The sequence below is a fragment of the Garra rufa genome, chromosome 8 (genome assembly GCF_049309525.1).
Source record: "Garra rufa chromosome 8, GarRuf1.0, whole genome shotgun sequence".
Classification (NCBI taxonomy): Eukaryota; Metazoa; Chordata; class Actinopteri; order Cypriniformes; family Cyprinidae; genus Garra; species Garra rufa.
In genome coordinates, this window is record NC_133368.1 from 31,310,343 (window position 1) to 31,332,016 (window position 21,674).

Sequence of the window (21,674 nt, forward strand, 5' to 3'; positions counted from 1 at the left end):
AACATGCACTACTATTCTCCGGCTAATTATATGTAAGCGTGAACTCGTGAACTGATAGATTAAACTCTTGCCGTATCCAGTCGGCAAAACAGCAAAAACGTCCTTCTTGCAAAGGAACGATTCGAGTTTTCGGTTTTCTGTTCCTCTTTTATATGGAAAGCCAAGTCTAACTCGTTCATTGTAGCGGCCAAAGCCGTTTCAAACAACTTGTTGTTCATCTGTAGCGACAGCGATCTTTCAAAGTTTACTATATGATTCGGACGTCGCAGTGCTGTCATCATCAGCTTAGCTCGCCTCTGGCCCGCCTACATCAGATACACCAATTTGATTGGTTCCCACAATTGCTTACGTATTGCAGTAACCTGCATCATTGCTCGATGCCAGAGTGTCTTGCAGAGACAATTCAAATTGTGCTCTCGCGAGACCTCTGGATTTCCAGGGTAGTCTACCCCTGCTCTGGCATCGAAACAATGGCGGACAGTTTACAGCTCTCTCAGGGCGGATCTAAGGTAAGACAACCGTGTCAATCAACAATCGTTGGAGCGGCCATCGTCTGTGTGACGTCACACAGCTAAGAATCTGAGAATGGCTTGATCTGAAAAAGGGCTTATGATTTATAGGGATTTAAAAAAACACTGGGTGGTTGTGTACACACACTGCCAACACACATTTATGTTCAAACATGTAAAAGTGAATTTTGCATCCGATGACCCCTTTATGAAAGAACATTTTACAGTGTTCTCCATAAAACACTCACCGGATTTGATGAAAAGAGTAGCGCTGCTGGACATCTCGCCAACCTCGTTGGTAGCAGTAACTGTGTATGTTCCTGCGTCGCTTGGCTTTGTCCATTTGATGAGCAGTGAGTGCCTTTCTCCCTCTACCTTCACAACATGAGTTGGGCTGTTCTTGATCTCAATGTTGTCTCTCTTCCATGTAACTGTATAGAAAATACATTTCTTTGCTGTTACTATCCAGGTAACGAAAATTGGAAAGGATTAGTTCACTCAAGATTAAAAATTTCCTGGTGATTTACTCACCCCTAGGTCATCCAAAATTCTTCAGTCGAAAAGAAATTCACGAGTTTGCGCTTACATATAATAAACGGCGTAAAAGTTAAGCGTGTTTGGCGTGCTGTCCGGGAGAGGGCTCCGAGCTCGGTAATCATTCCCGAGCCCGGGGCACTCCCCCTGCCCAGGGAGAGGGGTCCGAGCTCGGCATTTGGCCCGAACCCAATAGCGCTCCCCCCAGCTGAATGTGAAGAGAAGGGGGGGCGGAGGGATGCTGAAAACCAGAGATAAATGATGGTAAGACTGCTTGGCTATTTAAAGGGATTGTAGTGCTTGGATAGGGAGTGTGATTGCTGATGGTGAATTGGTCGTGTTAATTATCTGTGCGAGCTCCTCCCGAAATTTGTTAATAAAACATCACTTAAGGTTTTTGAGAAAAACATTCCAGGATTTTTCTCCATATAGTGGGGATCAATGGGTTGATGGTACAAATTTCCGTTTCAGTGCAGCTTCAAAGGGCTCACACGATCCCAGCTAAGGTAGAAGGGTCCTTATCTAGTGAAACCATTGGTCATTTAAAAAAAAAAAAAAGAAAATAAAAATGTATATACTTTTTAACCACAAATGCTCGACTCGCAACTAGCTTGACTTCACGCATTACGTATTCACAATGGAAAGATCATGTGTGATGTAGGCAAATGATTATGCAATGTGTGAAGTTATAGATGCACATCGCAGAGCTAGTGCAAGACGAGCATTTGTAATTAAGTATATAAATGAAATTTTCTTTTTTTTAGAAAACTACCAATCATTTTACTAGACAAGACCCTTATTCCTTGGCTGGGATCGTGTAGAGTAAAGGTCTTCATGGGTCCAATTGGATCCAAAGAGACCCGAGTGGGTCCAAAACTTTTACGTGTCCCTTGGACACGGGTCAGGTTTGGTATTAGTGGCCTCGGTTCTTGGGAAATTAAAAAACAATTGTGCTTTTTCTGAATGGACCAGATAAGAAACAAATTCTTTTAAACTATCCTGGATGCGTAGCCAACTTTAGTGCTTGTGTTAAGTTTATTCTTGAGAAACACACATAAAAAATGATACTTTTGTTACCTCACACAGAAATCCATCTTAGCCTATAGATATGAGAACCGTTAGAAAAATCCACTCGCTTCACTGTGGTATGGGGTTCAAGCAGGGCTTGAATATTATGCAGTAAATAACATTGCAGACAACACTAGCAAATCCATGATTTATTAGGCTGTTGATTTAATTTTTATCAAAATATCACATTTATTTTTCAAATCCACTGGTCACAATTGGAAGCCAAACTCAGAACATGCATCCATCAGGCAGGCAAAAATATAAAGTAATAATAAATAAGTAAGTAAATAAATGAAAGTAATGGAGCAGTGGCCAAATCAGTCAGCAGCACACAAGGTTTTTTCCTGAAAGACTGTGGGGTTGCAAGCTCGAGAAGACCTCTAGTGTAGAGCCCTTTTGAAGCTATACTGAAACTGCAATTTAGACCTTCAACCCGCTGATCCCTATTGAAGATGGAGAAAAACCCTGGAATGTTTTCCTCAAAAACCTTAATTTCTTTTTGACTGAAGAAAGAAAGACATGAACATCTTGGATGACATGGGGTGAGTAAATTATCAGGAAATTTGAATTTAGCTGTGAACTAATCCTTTAAGTCTAGAAAGTAGAGTCTGATTTCTGAGACACTCTGGAATTACCTTTGAAATGTGGGCAAAAACTCAAGAGAATTATCTTGCTGTCTTAACCGTAGTACTGATAGTAATATATAGCTGACAGCTTGTAACTTACAGCCTTCACAGACTGCATTTTTGAGTAAATGATTCAGAGTCAACAGGGACTGCATCCCTGTGATGCTCATATATTACAGCTTCGAGTCAACTAGGCAAGATGCTAAAGGTGCTTTTTGAAGTTATTACGGCAGAAATAAAGGACTTACCTTCTGGGAGAGGGGTGCCACTGATGATGCATTTTAAAAGCACTTCTGTTCCTGTAGAGGCCACAGTGTCCTGAAGCGGAAACTCAAACACAGGAGCCTCTAGAGGATCCTCTCCTGCAGACACGTACGAGTCGTCTGAAGATTCTGTAAGAGCATAAGATATTTGTCAGATCTAATAGATGTATCCAACTTGAATTGGAGGTGCATTGCAAATCATGTTTGTCTCAGTATTTCTCAAGTGCAAAGTCAAGGATTTGCATGCCACTGTAAATGCTCCAACGTACCTAATTCAGGTGACATCGGTCTTTGTCTGCGTCCTCTTCCTCTGCTTCTTTGGGGTTTTTCCTCTTTAGCACTGCCACTTTTCACAGGCCTTTCAGTCTTCTCTACAGGTGTGTCCGTCTCCATTGGCTCCTCTTCGACAATGATTTTTGGTATAGTGAGCTTTGGTGCCGGTGGCAGAGGAGTCACATCCAGCTCCATCTTTTCCTCAGATGAAGAAGATGAGGAAACTCTTGGAGGTTTGGGTGGAGCTTGAACAGGACATTCTTGAATAGCTACAGTTTCTCCTTGCACCAGAGGACTTTCAGGCCTTCTTTCCAACTTCCTCAGAGTGAGCTCTATTGGCGTCTTCCTATGCATGGACTCATCATCTGCTTGTGGTACTTCCTGAACACGAACAACCCTCTTTACTAGTGGACTCGCAGGTCTTGGTTCCACCTTGCGTAATGTCATCTCTAAGACATTTCGGGATGGAGATTCAGCTCTACCTCGAGAACGTTCTTCAGTAATCTCTACAGTTGGAGACCTTCGGGGACTATCTCTGCTTGGGCCCCGATATCTTGGAGATCTTTGTCCAGGTAAATCAGAGAGTGACATAGCCTCTGGAAGGGATGGTTCTTGTCCAAGTGTACTTGCCACCTTGGTGGTTGGGACAGACCGATCACTTTCAAACTTTTCCAGCGGTTGTTGTGCCAGCTGGTCTTTTCGTCTGCGAGCTGGTGATTTTGGAGGTGATCGTTCTTTGACTTGCTCTGTCTCTCTCTGAGCAAACTCTCTATCCTGCAGCTTTTGAAGAACCTGAGGTGGGATGGGCTCTAACTTCCTTACAGGCTGCCTGCTCCTGTGAAAAGTAGAGAGCTGTTCTGTTGAGAAGGATTTTTTCATGTGTGGTTTACCGACAAGCTTTTTGATGCGCTGGAGCTCCTCTGTGAACTTGTTCTCAATGTCCTGCACCTTCTGGGAGTAATGGGGTCTGTCCTCCAGGGAAGCAGCCCGCTGTTTGAACATAGTCCTTCTCTGGGCTGCGTCCGCCTTCAGAGCCTCACGAAGGTCTTCTTTGGAGCTCTCCCTCGAGATCCCCAACCGGCTCCCTCCTTCATCTGAGTCAATAGACGAGGCTCTGTTAAATCCAGCCCAAGAACGTCCAGATATAGATCCCTCTGGGTTATCAATGCTTCTTCTACGCTCTTCGAAGACTCGCACCTTCTCAAAGATCTTGGAGCTAGCTCTTGTCAGTTTCGGTGAGGGCCGAGGTGTAAGTTCCTTACGGGAATACTCGCTGACGGGGGTTTGGGGTCGAGAGTCTTGAGCACTACTCTGAGACATGCCTGAGGATTTGGGTTGCTTTATCTTCTCCTCAAACTCTCCTGGTACTGTGTCTTGATATTCACTTGGCACGACAACTTTCTTGCGTGGGGCTAGGGGTGTGGCAGGGGATGAACCAGAACGGCTGAGCAAAGGAGAGGCAGTAGAGCGGCCAATTTTGGGGGAAGGGGGTGGTAGGACTTGAGGGGGAGAGTCCCTCAAAACTTCTTCAGATGGGCTCCTAAAAAAAGGTGTTTGAGGGAAATGTTCTGTTAGAGTATGGGGTTATGCAAGGGGAGGAGCCCAACTGTTTGGATGAGGACTTTGGAAGAGGGGCCAGAGGACCTTAAATGGGACTGTCTACATGTGTTTGTGTGCAAGTTACTTCTGTCTTAATTTGAGCAAAAAACTGCTTTTTTAAATAAGGAAGGAGTGACGTGAACCTTCCCAATTTTCAAATTTCAAAAGAGGTACATAACGAAAATTAAAAATGATAATGAGTTCCGTTTAATTGCATTTTCTAATTAGTTACAGTACTATAAAAATAATGCGAGGGGATGTTCAGAGCATGAATAAAATGTATTCCATTAATCTTAGAGTGACAGTCAAGACCACATGTCTATGAGGCTAAGAAATCTGAATTCTATCTTAAAACGAATTGTAACTACAGTTTAAAACACAACTGAATGCTCAAAAATAATGCAATATTATCACGTCAGATTAAATTGTGCCTACTAGCCTATACCTTCCAAAATCACTGGGCTAGACCACCACATATCACTGGATATCTACAGGAATAAGTCAAGTGTCACTTGCCAATGCTGGGAAGGAAGAGTAAAACAAGGATTAGTGCAGGCACATTACTATTAAATGTTGAGTCATCAAGAATCCCGCTAAAAGGGGTCTAATTCAAAATGGCTGTGCACTAGAAAATGTCTGAAAAGCAGTAAAACATAAACATCTTTCTTGTTTACACAGCACATACCAAACTGCACTAACCTTGCAGAGCTGATACAGCTAAAAGTATTGTAAATCCATCCAGTATACTGTAGCTTCCTTCCCATCAGACAGTTTGACAAACTTATTCATGTATTCAACATCCACTGCACTATAGTGTGTGAACATCTCCCATGCAGCATCAAAATCATGCGAAAACAAAGCACAAATCTGGTTAAAACAGAGGGATGATCCTTAGAAATGTGTGATGTTAGTAAAGTATGACAATTAGCAACTGGCAACAGCGGTTCTAGACGGTTTGCTACTTACTCAAGATAAATAACATCCAAATTGACTGATTGAGGGAATAATACTCAACACATTAGTGTTTTAGATTGCACTTTATTTGAGATCATTACCATTGAAACACTGATATTAACGTTGGCAAAAAAATATAGAGACATAAATAACATCTTTGAGACTTCTTACAAGATCTATACCTTCCTATCCTTGCGAGTCAAGGCATCATGTGCATGCATGCAAGGATTCATGCTGTGCAGTTCACCAAAAACAGCATGCACAAAAAACCAGGGGGAAACCGAAGGGGTCGATGATACCTAACACAAAAATGTGATGCAAGCATGTTTTTAATGCAAACTTTTGGTCAGCTTCAATTTTGCATCAACTGCTGTGTGGGTAGAAAACTAAAAGAATTTGCATATGGACAATGGGGGTCAAAGGAAAGTATGAACTAAATGAAAATAAATCTAGATGAGGAATGAAAAAGGCAATAACGGTGCGTGAAGGAGCTGTTTAAATTTATAACTGAATTCAGACTACATTTGTTTCAGCCTGCAACCTTTCAATAGTTTGAGTTATGCTACATTATTAGTCTACGCTCTGAAATTGTAAGTTTTTTAAGTTGAACATATTATCAGCGTATGTAACACTTATTTTACTATTACTTTATTATGAAGCATGGTAAAAATGGCAATGTTTTAGTGACAAACAGAATGAGCGTACAGCCAATGGAAGATGCATCACCTTACGCTTACTCAGTGAATACTATTTTAAATGCTTTGTCTTCAGATATTACGGTTTGGCCTACAGCAGCACTTCCAGTAAGGAGCTATTCTTAGACTCCTTCAGCAGCTCCCGAAAAATGTTGACCTGTGCAAAAGGTCACTGCTCTCAGCATCTCAGTTTGTACATGATGTGACAGAGATCTGACAAATTATACGTTGGCTGCTTTAAAGGCCAGGTCATTACCTGACAATGCCTTGCACTTGCCCTCTCTTAGACAGAACCATGACTTTCTTTAAGGTTATCTTAGTGTTAGGCACAAACAGAAACAGACTGTCATTACCAATAGATCTTGGTTCAACACATTCGTGATACAAAAGAGCAGCAAATCAAAAGAATGGAAAACAGAAACTAATGGATAACAGCGGGCTTGAAAGTATGCAAAGCCTGGGATTGTTCAATGGTGAACAGAGTGGGATGAAATTTGAAAATCTGGGTTACAACTAGGTAAACTAAAATTTGAAGGAGAGTTTGAGTGATATTTTGTTGTAAGAGTGTAACAGTCAACCCTGGCTCAAACATGGATGAAGAAGAGTGCTACGGAGGGATGAATGACAGAAGATACAATCAATCGCCTGCTTTTCTTTTCTAACAACATCACAGCCAGCACCCAAAATTAACACTAACTCATTAACAACAATACAGAATGATAGTCTGATGTAAGCAACACAAGCAATTGAAATCCAAGACAGACAACCGACTACATAAGAAAACACCTGTCACGAGTCACACATCTTCTAACAACTTTCACAATCAGAAGTTTATCTAGGATTACTAAGGTTTTATTACCCAGAGGGTGAAATTTTTTTTTATTTGTGCCACCGATGATGAAAATGAAAATGCGAAAACAATATTGTTTTTGTGACGTGTTTGTCGGAAATAACAAATAACCTGTGCTTTTTATCACTAATATGTGACGAAAAAGTGAAATAACACATCATACAGTTTGAATTTTGGACCCTTACAATGTCACCGCCACAGCAAAAATGACGCAAGCATGAAATCGCATTACTTAGACTGACATAGCGTAAAAGTTATATCTATGACAATGTGAAATTAATATGAGCATCGACTGAAGTTCTTCAGTGTCATTTCGATGCAGCTCTCCAAAAATGAAATAATCCATGTATATTACAAAAAACAACTTTCGCTGCACTGCCACTTGCGAATGAGTCACGTAAAACTGTAAGGCTTTTGGCAGCTTGCACAGATCTACACTCTGTGGGCTGAGCTGAACCTCATCCAAACACAGAGAGCCCACTCACTGTATCTTCTGTCATTCCTGTGGTGATGTAAGCTGCCTCGTGGGGCCACCACAACGCGTGGCTCAAATAGCGAGAGAGACGAAGAATTACAGCCTGGGTCTTGTTCTCAGCCCCCTCCCATCCTTAGCACTTACAGGGGATGTTAGAGCAAGGGTCTCTTGTGACTCTGTGATGGGGCTGTGATTGTTTATCTATTGATGAGGGATCGTTTAATATATATTTATCTGTGTTTTGGTCTGCTTATTGTGGGCTGTGGCTGATTGCGGTTTATTTTAGCTTGGGAAGGTTTACTTACAGGGGTACAGAAAAAGTCCTTCCTCTATAAAGACTGAACGTGCTACCATAGTAATCGCTAGCTAAAGACACACTTTCCTCGGACCCCCAAACCGGTCGGGACAGATTGGCGCGTGATGCTCGAATCAGAGGCTCGACCCCTAGGTGCCTGATCTGGGTGCCCGTCGGCTCCCGGCTGTTGGCTTGCCTGGCTGACTGCGGCCCCGGAGCTCTTGATCCCAGGGCTAGAGCTTCTTTCTCCAACACTGTGGTCTCACCGGCGGCCCAGCGATCGCTCGCATCTGGGGCGACATCCATCATTCTCTCACCTGCGGGAGAGCGAAACGAGAACAAATAGAGCGAATTAAATTTTAGGCAGGATGCTCGACTACCTGGGTTCACAACTTATGGGCGTATTCATCCAAATCATCATCAAAAAAAAAAAAAAACACAAACAACTGTCCTAACATTTTCTTTTTCTTTCAACTTTAAAAAGCGCCTAAAAACTTAGTAAACAGATCATATAATGAGAAATAAAATGCTTTTTGATCTTTGTAGGTACAATTTTGTTCATTGTACTTTAAAACACACTATAAAACACACTATAACTCTTATTTATAGAAATTAAACTGCAAAAATAAATCATTTTAAAGTTTTGACATTTTTGAAAACTCAATGGAACCATTTAAATCTATATTAGATTTGAGACAGCAAACTTATAGCTCATGTGCAACCGCTCTCTCTTTTCACATGCTAAATAGAACAATAGAACAACAGATATGGATAGATAGAATGACAGATGGATAGAACAATATATAGAACGTTATATAGAACAATAAAACAATAGAATGACATAGAAAGAAAATGAAAGAAAGAAAGATAACGATAGATAGAACAATAGATAGATAGACAGACAGACAGACAGACAGACAGACAGACTGATAGACCAATAGACAGACAGACAGACAGACAGACAGACTGATAGACCAATAGATAGATAGACAGACAGACAAATAGACAGACAGACAGACAGACAGATAGACCAATAGATAGATAGACAGACAGACCAATAGACAGACAGACAGACAGACAGACAGACAGACAGACAGACAGACAGACAGACAGACCAATAGATAGACAGACAGACAGACAGACAGACAGACAGACAGACAGACAGACCAATAGATAGATAGACAGATAGACAGACAGACAGACAGACCAATAGATAGATAGACAGATAGATAGACAGACAGACTGATAGACCAATAGATAGATAGACAGACAGACAGACTGATAGACCAATAGATAGATAGACAGTTAGAGTGACAGAATAATAGATAGAATGATAGAACAATATAACGATAGATAAACAGACAGACAGAACAATAGATAGATAGAATGATAGAAGGATACAGATAAACAGAACGATAGAACAATAGATAGAATGATAGAACAATAGATCGATAGACAGACAGAACGACAGACAAATAGAATAATAGAGCAACAGAACAATAGACAGATCGATAGAACGATCGATAGAACGATAAACAGACCGATAAAATGATAGACAGACCGATACAATGACAGAAAGACAAACAGATAGATAGCTAGAACGATAGCTAGATGGATAGATGGATAGATGGATAGATAGATAGATAGATAGAACGACAGATAGTTAGAACGACAGATAGTTAGAACGACAGATAGATAGATAGATGGATAGACGGATGGATAGAATGATAGACAGATAGATAAAATGATAGACAGACCGATACAATGATAGTACGACAGATAGATAGAACGACAGATAGACAGATAGATACAGTAAAATGATAGACAGACCAATACAATGATAGAATGACAGATAGATAGATAGAACGATAGATAGAACGATATATAGATAATATTTTAGAACAATTGATGGAATGATAGAACAACAGAATGATAGATCTCAACAAATAAATATTTATGACCCCTTTAAATTTATAGTGGATGAAAAAAAGAAAAGAAAAAAGAAACAGACATATAATCCCTTTAAATTCTTACAAGAATGAAATACTGTTATGCCTAGTACTAGTGGATAATGTAAGTGGATTACATGAGCATGCATTCAGAGGTGTGAAGAATAAAGCCCAGGTGATGCTATTCAGCCGCAAGCTGCGTTCAAGCAAAGTCCCAGCTGATGCCTTTAGAGCCGGAGCGATTCACAGTGACTGAATGGATTAGACTGCAGTCAGGAAGCATCCATCAAAATCAATGACAATGCGCCTCCGCCCACCCCTCTACGCCCACCGTAACAGATCAAATCAATCACTTATGCCACGATGGAAATCATACGCTCCACCAAATCCTGACACATTTATTCCTCCGGTATCTCTTTGTTGCTGAAATTGTTGACTTTCATCTCGTAGAAAGGCTTTGGATCTTATAACTGTATGCTATGCCCTGTGAAGACATCATTCATAACAGCGCTAATGACAAACAAGCAATTTAGTGTGCAATTCAAGCTTCGTTGCTTGTGGTGCACTCCTCCAAAATCTATCTTTGTTGAAAGCTGCGTTGTACACAAGATAAATGAATTTCAACGTTAGACGCTGGGATCAAAAATGGATATTTATATACAGGCCATGCTGTTCTCACACTTCTCATTTCTAAACTGAAATCGCACATCAAATAAATATCACTCTATCCCTCTCTTATATTTCTTAGTTCTCTCTTGTGGTGATGAAAGAAATGGAAATATTGTTCACCCATCTGTAAGTGTCTCAAATACACTCCCAACCACATTCCCCAAGGGATAACGGGACGGGTTTTGTCATAATACATACTGACAAGTGAGAGTTCAATTGCCTAGATTCCACACAGGGACTAAATAAAGAGAATAGGCCTCAGATTTGGGTCTTTGTAAACACATCCATGCTTTTCCTCTGTTTAAAGTAATCTATATTCATATCCATTATCCAAAAAAATGCTCACATGCAAAAACAACCACGTCCAGCCTCCAACCAAGAATAGTTGTGTGTAACACCTCAAATCACATGATACACATGCAGCGTGATCTCATTATTATTCATAGGTTTTCATACTTAAAAAGCACACAATTTTATGCATTTGGAAAGTCAATAAACATATAATGCACAAAAATGCAGGTATGCACTTTACATAACCTGTGGATGTGAATAAAAATGCAAAAACATTTTATAATACATCTATTTAATTCTAATGGTCAAAGAGAGCGTGGAGAATGCTACTGAAAAGGTGAATTATGACCATTTTAATATTACTAACATTGTAATTATACTAGGGCTGTCAAAATTAACGCGTTAATCGCGGGTTAACGCAAATTCATTTTAACGGCACTAATTTTATTAACGCGCGATTAACGCAGCGCGCATTTCTGTTTGACCCACTACCTAGCCCATAGTTAAAGAAATGGATGCAGTGCTGCCAACCTAGCGAAAAGTGTCTAGCAACAATACATAAACACATAATTGGACAAACCCAATATAGTTTCTGAGGCTCTTCGGTTTTGCTGAACGTGCGTGAGGTCTCCCAATGAATGCGCGCGCACCTCCCTCTCTTCATATCTGCGTCTGCTCTGTTCAGCGAGCGGCAGTGGAGCAGCGCTTTCGGTTAAAACAGATGTTATGTTCATTCCAGTGCTTGAAGTGGGCCGGTACGCAGGTACTTCTGTATTTTATCCTTTTGCGTACACCGGCACTTCTGCCATATTTAATGAATGCAAGCGGAGTCGGGCTACGTTAGGATTGTTGCTGTGGGGTTGATGCGTAAAGCCACATACGAGTATGCACGCGAAAACGGCGTATTAAATGCACGTCAAACACATGCATAATTGCATATCATATGTACGCCAAAGTTAATTTCAGCTTGTTAATAGCACGCCAAATAGAAACAGAAAGTCGTGCTAGTGCGCATTTGCATGAGACCAGGCTCTCCAATCAGTACATTATAACCAAAACAATACATTAAAACATAAAAGAAGCAGGTTTTTGGGATCACATAACTTTAAATGGCTAAACACCTAAAAAGTCAAAGGATCCTGAAGGCATTCAAACAGGAAGTTAAAAACAACGATAATAATGCAGGGAATAGTGACTTATGTCCAGATGCCGGTAAATGATTCTTTTCAGTGATTGAATCATGATCATAATTCAGGATTTTTTTTCAGTTATTATTTCATATTACTTTGGTTGTCTGATAACAGAAATATTACATCAAAACAATGGAAACAGTTTTGTTGAGAACTTGGCTGCATCAAATGACAGTATGTGGGCACCTAGAGGCAAACAAATGTAATAATAAACGTAGATTTTGCATGTTCAGAAGAAGTGAGCTGCCCTGTCCTGCAAATAATGTAAACAGGCTTGTGTAAGTAAATTGCTCAGTGCAAAGAAAGAGAAGTAATGGGAACCTGGTGTTTCTATGTTCTTTTTTTCATGTGTCTAATAGACATGAACAAGTTATTTGAAAAACATCTATGACATTTGAAACAAGTTAGTCTAGTCAAGTATGGTTTCACTGATAATAAGCACATATTTGCTTAAAGCATCCATGCCAATGTTGATTAGAGTATTAAAAACTTTAAAAAGTGTTAATTTAAGGTACATTTAGAACAGATAAAAATGTGCGATTAATCGCGAGTTAACTCAAGACAACCATGCGATTAATCGCGATTAAAAATTTTAATCGATTGACAGCCCTAAATTATACCTAAAATAAATAGACAAATAAAGAAAAGGGATTTAACTGTAAATCAAATTTCTTAAAAAAAATGCATATACACTATCAAAAGTTTTTGAACAGTAAGATTTTGAGTGTTTTTTAAAGACGTCTCTTCTGCTCACCAAGTTTGCATTTATTTGATCTAAAGTACAGCTAAAACAGTAACATTCTGAACTATTTTTACTTTTTAAAATAACTATAATATATTATAATATATTTTAAAATCGAATTTTTTTTCTGTGATTTCAAAGCAGAATTTTTAGCATCATTACTCCAGTCAAGTGATCCTTCAGAAATAATTCTAAAATTCTGATTTGCTTCTCAAAAAACATTTATTATTATTATTAAAAGAGCTAAGAAGCCAAAGAGCTAAGTAGACTTTTTTCAGGTTTCTTTGGTGAATAAACAGCTCAGAAGAACGGCATTTATCTGAAACAGAATTCTCTTGTAACAGTATAAATGTCTTTATCATTACTTTTGATCAATATAAAACATCCTTGCTAAATACAAATATTAATTTCTATAATTTCTAAAATTAAACTGACTACAAGCTTTTGAATTATATAGTATAATATTACAAGCTTTTTATTTCGGATAAATGCTGATTTTTGGATCTTTCTATTCTTCAAAAAATCCTGAAAAAATGTACTCAACTGTTTTAAATATTGATAATAATAATATAAATAATAAAAGTTTCTTAAATAGCAAATGAGCATATTAGAATGATTTCTGAAAGATCATGTTACACTGAAGACTGAAGTAATGATACTGAAATTTAGTTTTAATCAGAAATAAATTAAATTTTTAAATATATTCAAAAAGAAAACAGATTTTAAATAGTAAAAATATTTCAAAATGTTACCGTTTTTGCTGTATTTTGGATCAAATATATGCAGGCTTGTAAGCAGAAGAGACTGTACAAAACGCACAAAAATGCATGTATGCACTTTACATTAATATGAACAAGATTACTTTAGTATTTAATTTATGCAAACAAACGCAAAAATGTTATAATACCAGCCTGTTTCATTCTAATGATCAAAGATATATTTTTACTGTCTTTAATTTTATTTAAAAAAAAAACAATTGGACCTAAAATGTATAGATAAAGAAAAATGAATTGAAGAAATAAGGAAACAATTAGATCGAACTGTAATTTAAAAAAAAGCATATGTATTTTACATCGGAATACCTACAAATGCTTGTATATATTTGATTTGTGGCTTGTTTTTAATGTGTTTGCTGATATCTCTTTATTTGTACTCTTCTGAGCACCTGTCTTATCAGATCTGCGATAAGAAATGCTTAGAGATTTAGCATAATGTTTGATTTATCTGAGTGAACAGCTGTGTAAACATCCAAAATAAGCAGAATGTGTGATTTAAGTCACTTCAATGTCAACTAATGCAAATTTTGAAGAAACACTTTCTTAAACAGAATAACCAATATCAACACGAAACATTAAGACTGTCATTATTTACTCATCCTCATGTCGTTCCAAACCCATATGCTGTATGCAATTCCTTACATTGACAGCTGTGACCAAGCATGTTAAAAGAACCAAAAATAAACTAATAAAAATCCCCAAAGGAGCTATAAAAATAGTTCATTTGACTCATCCACTAAATTCCAAGTCTTTGTAAGCCATTCGATAGCTTTGCGCAAGGATCAGACTGAAATGTAGCTCATTATTCACTTAAAAGGTCATGTTCACTGGCTCGTCATGTTCAAAGATGAGAAACAATGTTCTGTTTGGTCAATGTGCCGTTTTTAAATCTAAACGCAAATGCAGATTAGATTTCAGAGCGTCAGTGAAGGGGAAGATTATCAATGAAGGTGGAAAAATATCAGAAAACAAACTTTATTTCTGTTCCTCGCATAAACTATCACAGCAGACTTGGAATTTTTGGTTGCTATGAACTGCCACTGTATGAAAAAAAAAAATGTTGTGCGTCACAAAACAAAATAACAGCCTACGGGTTTGTAATGACATATGCGCACCCGGCCCTCCTTCCTTACACCTTCAGAGTGAGGAAAAGGGCAAGAAAACTAAATCATGAAACCCACACAACCAGGACATAATGTTTTTGTACTTCAGTACAGACCACTGGGCACCAGAACATTCAGGAATAAGAAGTTCCCATATCCATCTATAACTGTTAACAACCACTACTATATGGTCCATTTCTTTTTACGGTTCAATATTATATTGGGCATTATCCAATAAAAAAGTACATTACATAATAAATATAGTTACACTGTTGAAACACCTAACGCACAGACTTAATGTTTCCATTTACTCAATCTTGATGTTTATTCCCGCAATCTGTCTTATATTTAATAAATGTAAGTGCTATGAGTTTCTGTAAACCAGAAAAACTCCTTGTCCAATAAAGTTTTTCTGATTCTGTTTGGCAGCATTTTCATTTTATTAGGGAAACTATTCCTTTAACTGGTGAGGGCTCTATTAAAAGTTTTGGGGTCGGTTAAGTCTCTTATGCTCACCAATACTATAAAATACAGTGAAAACAGTTACATTGTTAAAATTATTACAATTTAAAATAACTGTTTTGATTTAATCCAGACTTCAGTATCACATAATCCTTTAATATGCTGATTTGATGCACAAGAAACATTTATTATCAATCTTAACAACAGTTGTGCTGGTTAATGCTGTGATGTTTTTTTTTTTTCAGAATTCTTTGATTAATAAAAAGTTCAAACATATACATATTAGGGGCGTTTCCTCTGAGGAGGCAAGAGAGGCAGTGTCTCCTCAAAATACTGGATTAGGAGCTGCATTAAAAGCCAGGGGTGTAAACTTTTGAACAAAATGAAGATGTGTAGCCTACATTTTTCTTATTTGCCTAAATATATATTTTTTTCATTTAGTACTGTCCTTTAGAAGCTACAAAAGATAGTCACATGTTTTCCAGAAGACAAAATAGGTGAAATTTACCCTGATCTTCAAATTCCAAAAGTTTTCACCCCCAGCTCTTAATGCATTGTGTTTTCTTCTAAAGCATCAGTGAATGTTTAAACCTTCTGTAATAGTTGCATATGAGTCCCTCCGTTGTCCTCAGTGTGAAAAGATGGCTCTCAAAATCATACAGTCATTGTTGGAAAGGGTTCAAATACACAAAACTGCTGAAAAACCACAGAATTTGTAGGACCTAAAGGATTTTTCTGAAGAACAGTGGGCAGTTTAACTGTTCAGGACAAACAAGAGACGCATGAACTACTATCACTAAAAAAAAAAAATCATTCAGGTAACAACATGGTATTAAGAATCAAGCGTATGTAAACTTTTGAAAAGAGTCATTTTTATAAATTCTACTTTTTTTGTGGACTATATGCAAACATATTTTATGTGAAATATCTTATTCAGGTCAGAACTAAATAAAAAATAATGTGCATTTTATATGATTCCTCTTATTTTGGTCCAATAATTAAAATTTTGGAGATTCTGCAAGGTGTATGTAAACTTCAGACTTCAGTCAGTATATAATAAGTGTTCATTTCTCTTTCTCTTTCTAACAATCCCTACTATAGTAGTTCATATTAAAAGTACTATTTACCTGCAGGTACTCGTTGGGTCTCATCCTGAAAACCTCTGGCTCCTTCTTTAGCTTCCAGGGGTATTTGTGGTTCAGCGGCTTCGTCTTCTGTAGTCTCAGAGTCTACCACGAAGAAATAAGACATTAAGTTGTTAAAAAAGTAAACACCTGTAATGATAACAGACATCAAACTAACTAGCAAACATTTTTTTCTTTCTTGAGGAAAAGTGTATCATTTGTGCTAAAAAGCAGGATTTGGGTTGTGAAATGAATAAACAGAAATGGTGTTGAAATGGGAACTTGATGGTGAAAGAGAGGACGAACCACTGTGGTGAGCCTAAAGATGAAAGCAAACATTACCATAACTTTGCTTCCGACAGGAGCGGAAAACTTCGCTTCCATAGTGGCAGAGGAGAGAAGCAGACAAGACATCACCGTTACTATACAGACGAATCCCATCCCAGAAAACAGATAACACAGCAACAAACTGCTGAATGGACACATTTGGAGAGTTTACTGGTTCTGGTTGACTAGTATGTGCTGCACATTATGCTTTTGCTTTGTTTTCTGCCTTTAGAAGAATTTTTCCTGAACTTCCATTGGACAAACAGTGGTAAGGATGATCAAATAGGCCAATCAAAATGCAAAATGACTTACTTAAAGGCTTAGTTAGTTGGGGAAGAACTCTTTGCACATTAAATGAAATTTAATTTCATTTTTAATCAAGCAGGATCTTTTTTTATTTGCAGATCAAACCCTGTGGACTCCGTCTTGCTGGTACAAATTAGTAAGAGGAGCAGCAAATTCCCGAATGTTGTTAAACAAATATTTCTCATCTCAGACAGGATATGGATTTTGATCTTTTAAATCCACATTTTTCAATCATTTATGTATAATATATAGTTAATCCAGTTCATCTGAATGAAATTACCATCGTTTTAAAATGAGATCAAGGCTAATTTAGTTATCCAGATGGTACTGCAGAAAATAATCTATCGTGTATTTCTATAACTATTGACATTTTAATCCATGAGGTTCATATACAATAAAAAAGGAACTAATATGAATTCCCACGAATTAAAATGTCATAAAGAGAGTAATCCACATTAATTCTGCTTGTCTAATTAATTATTTAAGGCATAGTTTCAATTTAAAGAGCTTTTATACGGAGCCACATCTAAAATCTCATCACATCAGTGCAAAAGTGTCAGCAGTTCGTATAAATTGCCTCAATGCTAAGCACTGCTGAGCTTTTTGCATTATTGATGCTGAGATTATAGTGCCTTTGTACATAAAGTGAATTGATTCATTGTTAGGCTCCTCTTCATCAGAAAATCTGTCTAGCATGATTTCTCAAACCCAAATGCACAGACGCAACACTGACACTGACTGACATCTTCAATAACAGAGGAAATGATAATCAAAAACACAATGGTTTATTACAAATCACAATAGGAACACAAACACTAACAATTCATAAAAAGATGCACAGTCAGTGCTTAAAACTGAGGATGCATTGCATAGATGCTGCATTAAGGAGATGTGAAGATTTATATAACGCAGGCTAAATTATTTTATAATTATCAGACATGAATATGAATGATATCCCCATTAGCAGTCATTTATAATACCCGCTTCTCAGAGGTAATGGGAGCAGTGCAGCAGCGGAGGAATTATGCACAATTTAGGGCACACAATTTAGATCGTATTTGTCTGAACCAAACCTCTGATGCAAGCCTTCTAGGCATCTCTGATGAGGTTATGGAGGGCTTTGATTTTGAGATTGACTAAAATTACATACTCAAAGGGACACTTGATGACTTGCCTCAGAGAATCGAGCGACAGAAATCCTAAATCTTAATGACTTATCATCAATCTCCAGATGCTACAGAGGTATAGACTTCGTTTTGGCACACATTCATGTGATACTTTAAAGTTAGAAACACATTTTGGAAGTTGGCAAGTCGCATGTGTTGCAGCTGAACGTAATTAAAGACGAGCACAGTTTTCTGTCTTGAGATGGCTGTTTACATATTTCATACTGAAACAAGCAGTCTGGGCCAGATATCAAGGAGCTAGCTAAACAGAGAAAATATAAACAACTTTAACTCAGCTAAAGCTATTTTGAGTTGAGGTAACAAACAGGATGGAATAATACAATGCATATTTGAAGTTTTCCAAAATCTTGTTCAAAGTTCTATAGAGAGAAAAGTTTTAAAAGCTTTGAAGTTTGATAAATGTAAGTTTTTGATATGCCACCCATAAAAAAATCTTCAAAATGTTAATTATTTTACAAAAAAAGAGAGATCATACAAAATGCATGTTATTGTTTATTTAGTATTGACCTGAATAAGATATTTCACATAAAAGATGTTTACATATAGTCCACAAGAGAAAATAGTTGCATTTATAAAAATGACCAAGTTCAAAAGTTTACATACGCTTGATTCTTAATACTGTGTTGTTACCTGAATGATCCATAGCTGTGTGTTGTTGTTGTTGTTTTTTTGTTTAGTGATAGTTGTTCATGAGTCCCTTGTTTGTCCTGAACAGTTAAATTGCTCACTGTTCTTCAGTAAAACCCTTCAGGTCCCACAAATTCTTAGTTTTTTAGCATTTCTGTGTATTTGAACCAGCAATGACTACATTTTTGAGATCCATCTTTTCACACTGAGGATAACTGGGGGACTCATATGCAACTGTTACATAAGGTTCAAACGCTCACTGATGCTTTAGAAGGAAACACAATGGATTCAAACTTTTTGAATTTGAAGATCAGGGAAAATTTAACTTATTTTGGGAAACGTAAGTATCTTCTGTAGCTTCTGAAGGTCAGTACTAAATGAAAAAAATATGATATTTAGGCAAAATAAGAAAAATGTACACAACTTCATTCTGTTCAAAAGTTTACACCCCTGGCTCTTAATGCATCGTGTTTCCTTCTGAAGCATCAGTGAGCGTTTGAACCTTCTGAAATGGTCGCATATGAGTTCCTCAGTTGTCCTCAGTGTGAAAAGATGGATCTCAAATTCATACAGTCATTGTTGGAAAGGGTTCAAATACATAACAATGCTGGAAAACCAAAGAATTTGTTAACCTGTTCAGGACAAACAAGGGACTCATGAACAACTAGCACTGAACAAAAAAAAACAGCTGTGTATCATTCAGGTAACAACACAGTACTAAGAATCTAGTGTATGTAAACTTTTGAACGGGGTCCCTTTTATAAATTTAACTATATTTTTTTCTTGTGGACTACATGTAAATGCCTTTTATGTGAAACATCTTATTCAGGTCAGTACTAAATAAAAAACAACTCTTATTTTGGCAAAATAATTAACATTTTGCATATTCAGCAAGGTGTATGTAAACTTTTGACCTCAGTTATTCAAAATATTAATACATATTCTAAAACCATTGAATTTGAGTAATTCCAATTACATTTTGAATTTAACTTCTTGTGGTTGCTAGTTCAATTCAAACTCACGACTTCAATTCTTCAATTGTACATTTTCCCCATGACTGCCAGCAAATGGGTATTGCAAGATTAGCTGTATTCTCTTCCAATTGTAGAAATTAATGCATCCTCAGTTTTAAACAAAGACTAGACATTAGATGACTGACAGACTGAAGAGTTATCGTAAAATCTCTCTTGTAGTAACCTGTTATCTATAAAGCCAAACACACCATGAGTGAACCGCCCAAACGTTCGGTTAGAGTGTCCGGTTTTCTAGAAAGAGAAAGAGAGAAGACATAAGTTAGTGATTGCACAGAATGCTTCAAAATGTATGATAATCAATTCAAATGAACAAGACAAACAAGCATTCCAAACAGCAGATCAGCTGATATCCCCAAAGCGGACTGACAAGAGCGCTTTAGAAATGAGAACAAAGATGTAGCGATGGCCGACGCTTGTGCCACTTGTCGGTCTTCAAAAAACATGTCCATCTTTGCTCTGCTAACCTAGATTTTAAATCTTATGTAGGGCGTTTAGAGACTGAGAGAGCTAGTTTCTTTTGCCAATCCAAGCGTTGGTGTACCCGCTTGTCACCTTGGATTAACTGCATTTGCTAAATGACAGCTACGAAATGGTTGATCTTATTTTGTTGCAAGCTGTTATCCCCAGTTCTCAAGCAACATACTGTAAGGCATGTAATTTCTTTGTCCATTTCTAAACAAATTCATCTTGTTTAGTGGGAAATGCGATTCTCGGCTTCCCAGTATAGCTTCCTATCCACCTGTGTTCAATTTTCACAATGGATGAATGTAAGCCGAAGCAACAGCGAAGACGCATCAGGCAGCGGCTGTCTGTCACTCCCAATCCATTAGTTACAGGGAGAAATGAAACCCTAATGGCTGAGGCACCAGTAATTTCAAACCCTTCTTCTGTGAATCTGCTCCCTAAACGCATTAGCTAAGGACGGCGGCCATCCGTTTCAGAGACTTGTGCCTGGAGGTTTGCTGGGCTGGTGAAGGGGAAAGGCGAATAAAAGTGGATGAACTTTTAGAGGAATTACAAGTCAGTCATTTGAATTCATTTGCGTTAGCTTAGCTTTCTGCGCGTTGTATAGATAAACATTTACAGGACATTAAAACATCTGAATAATTCATAGGTCAAAGGAGGATTCATGTGCATGTGATGCCGGTTAATTTGTCATTAGCCTCCATGTTTGGCATCTTAATGGACGAAAAGCCCTGTTCCACTTCACCGCACAAGTGGCATGCATTATGCAAAAGATCTGAATTATTCTATTGCGTTTAGTCAAAACTAACAACACAGCCAATCCAAGAAATGCATTTTATAGTCAGTCCACATATAAAGACGGCTATTGACAAAGCCTACGCACATTTGAGTTGCTACAAGTACCATTAGCATTTATTTACATGTGTTTCTTGGCAGAAACTGTGTTAAAGAAAATGTACATTTCCCACTTTATGTAACATTAGTATATGCATTACATAAGTGATGATAACTAGATTTGTTTTCTGAACAAAAACTGCATTGAAAAAAAGTGCATTTTTTTCCAATCTATTTAATGTCCACTAGGTAAATATTATGCATTTAGGGATGATTTCTGGAATTGTGGAATCCAGCTATTAAAAAAAAAAAATTTACCAGAAAAATGTAAATACACACAGTATTTCTGAAAAAAAAAAGTTAAATAACTAAAAATAAAATAATAATAAATTTGTTTTTGTTTTTTTTAATATAAAAATCAGTTATTTAGAGATGCTTTTGATTATT

At 37.5% G+C, this 21,674-nt stretch overlaps 1 protein-coding gene across 1 annotated transcript in view; it reads right to left on the reverse strand.

Annotated features, from left to right (window-relative positions):
• The window catches only part of spegb (striated muscle enriched protein kinase b), a 125,373-nt gene that overhangs the window by 46,569 nt on the left and 57,130 nt on the right, over positions 1 to 21,674 (reverse strand). Inside the window, 7 exon segments of the mRNA XM_073846352.1 lie at positions 758 to 940; positions 2,986 to 3,129; positions 3,270 to 4,813; positions 8,338 to 8,458; positions 16,451 to 16,552; positions 16,790 to 16,824; positions 20,117 to 20,159. Coding sequence (XP_073702453.1) covers positions 758 to 940; positions 2,986 to 3,129; positions 3,270 to 4,813; positions 8,338 to 8,458; positions 16,451 to 16,552; positions 16,790 to 16,824; positions 20,117 to 20,159 — 2,172 coding nt within the window.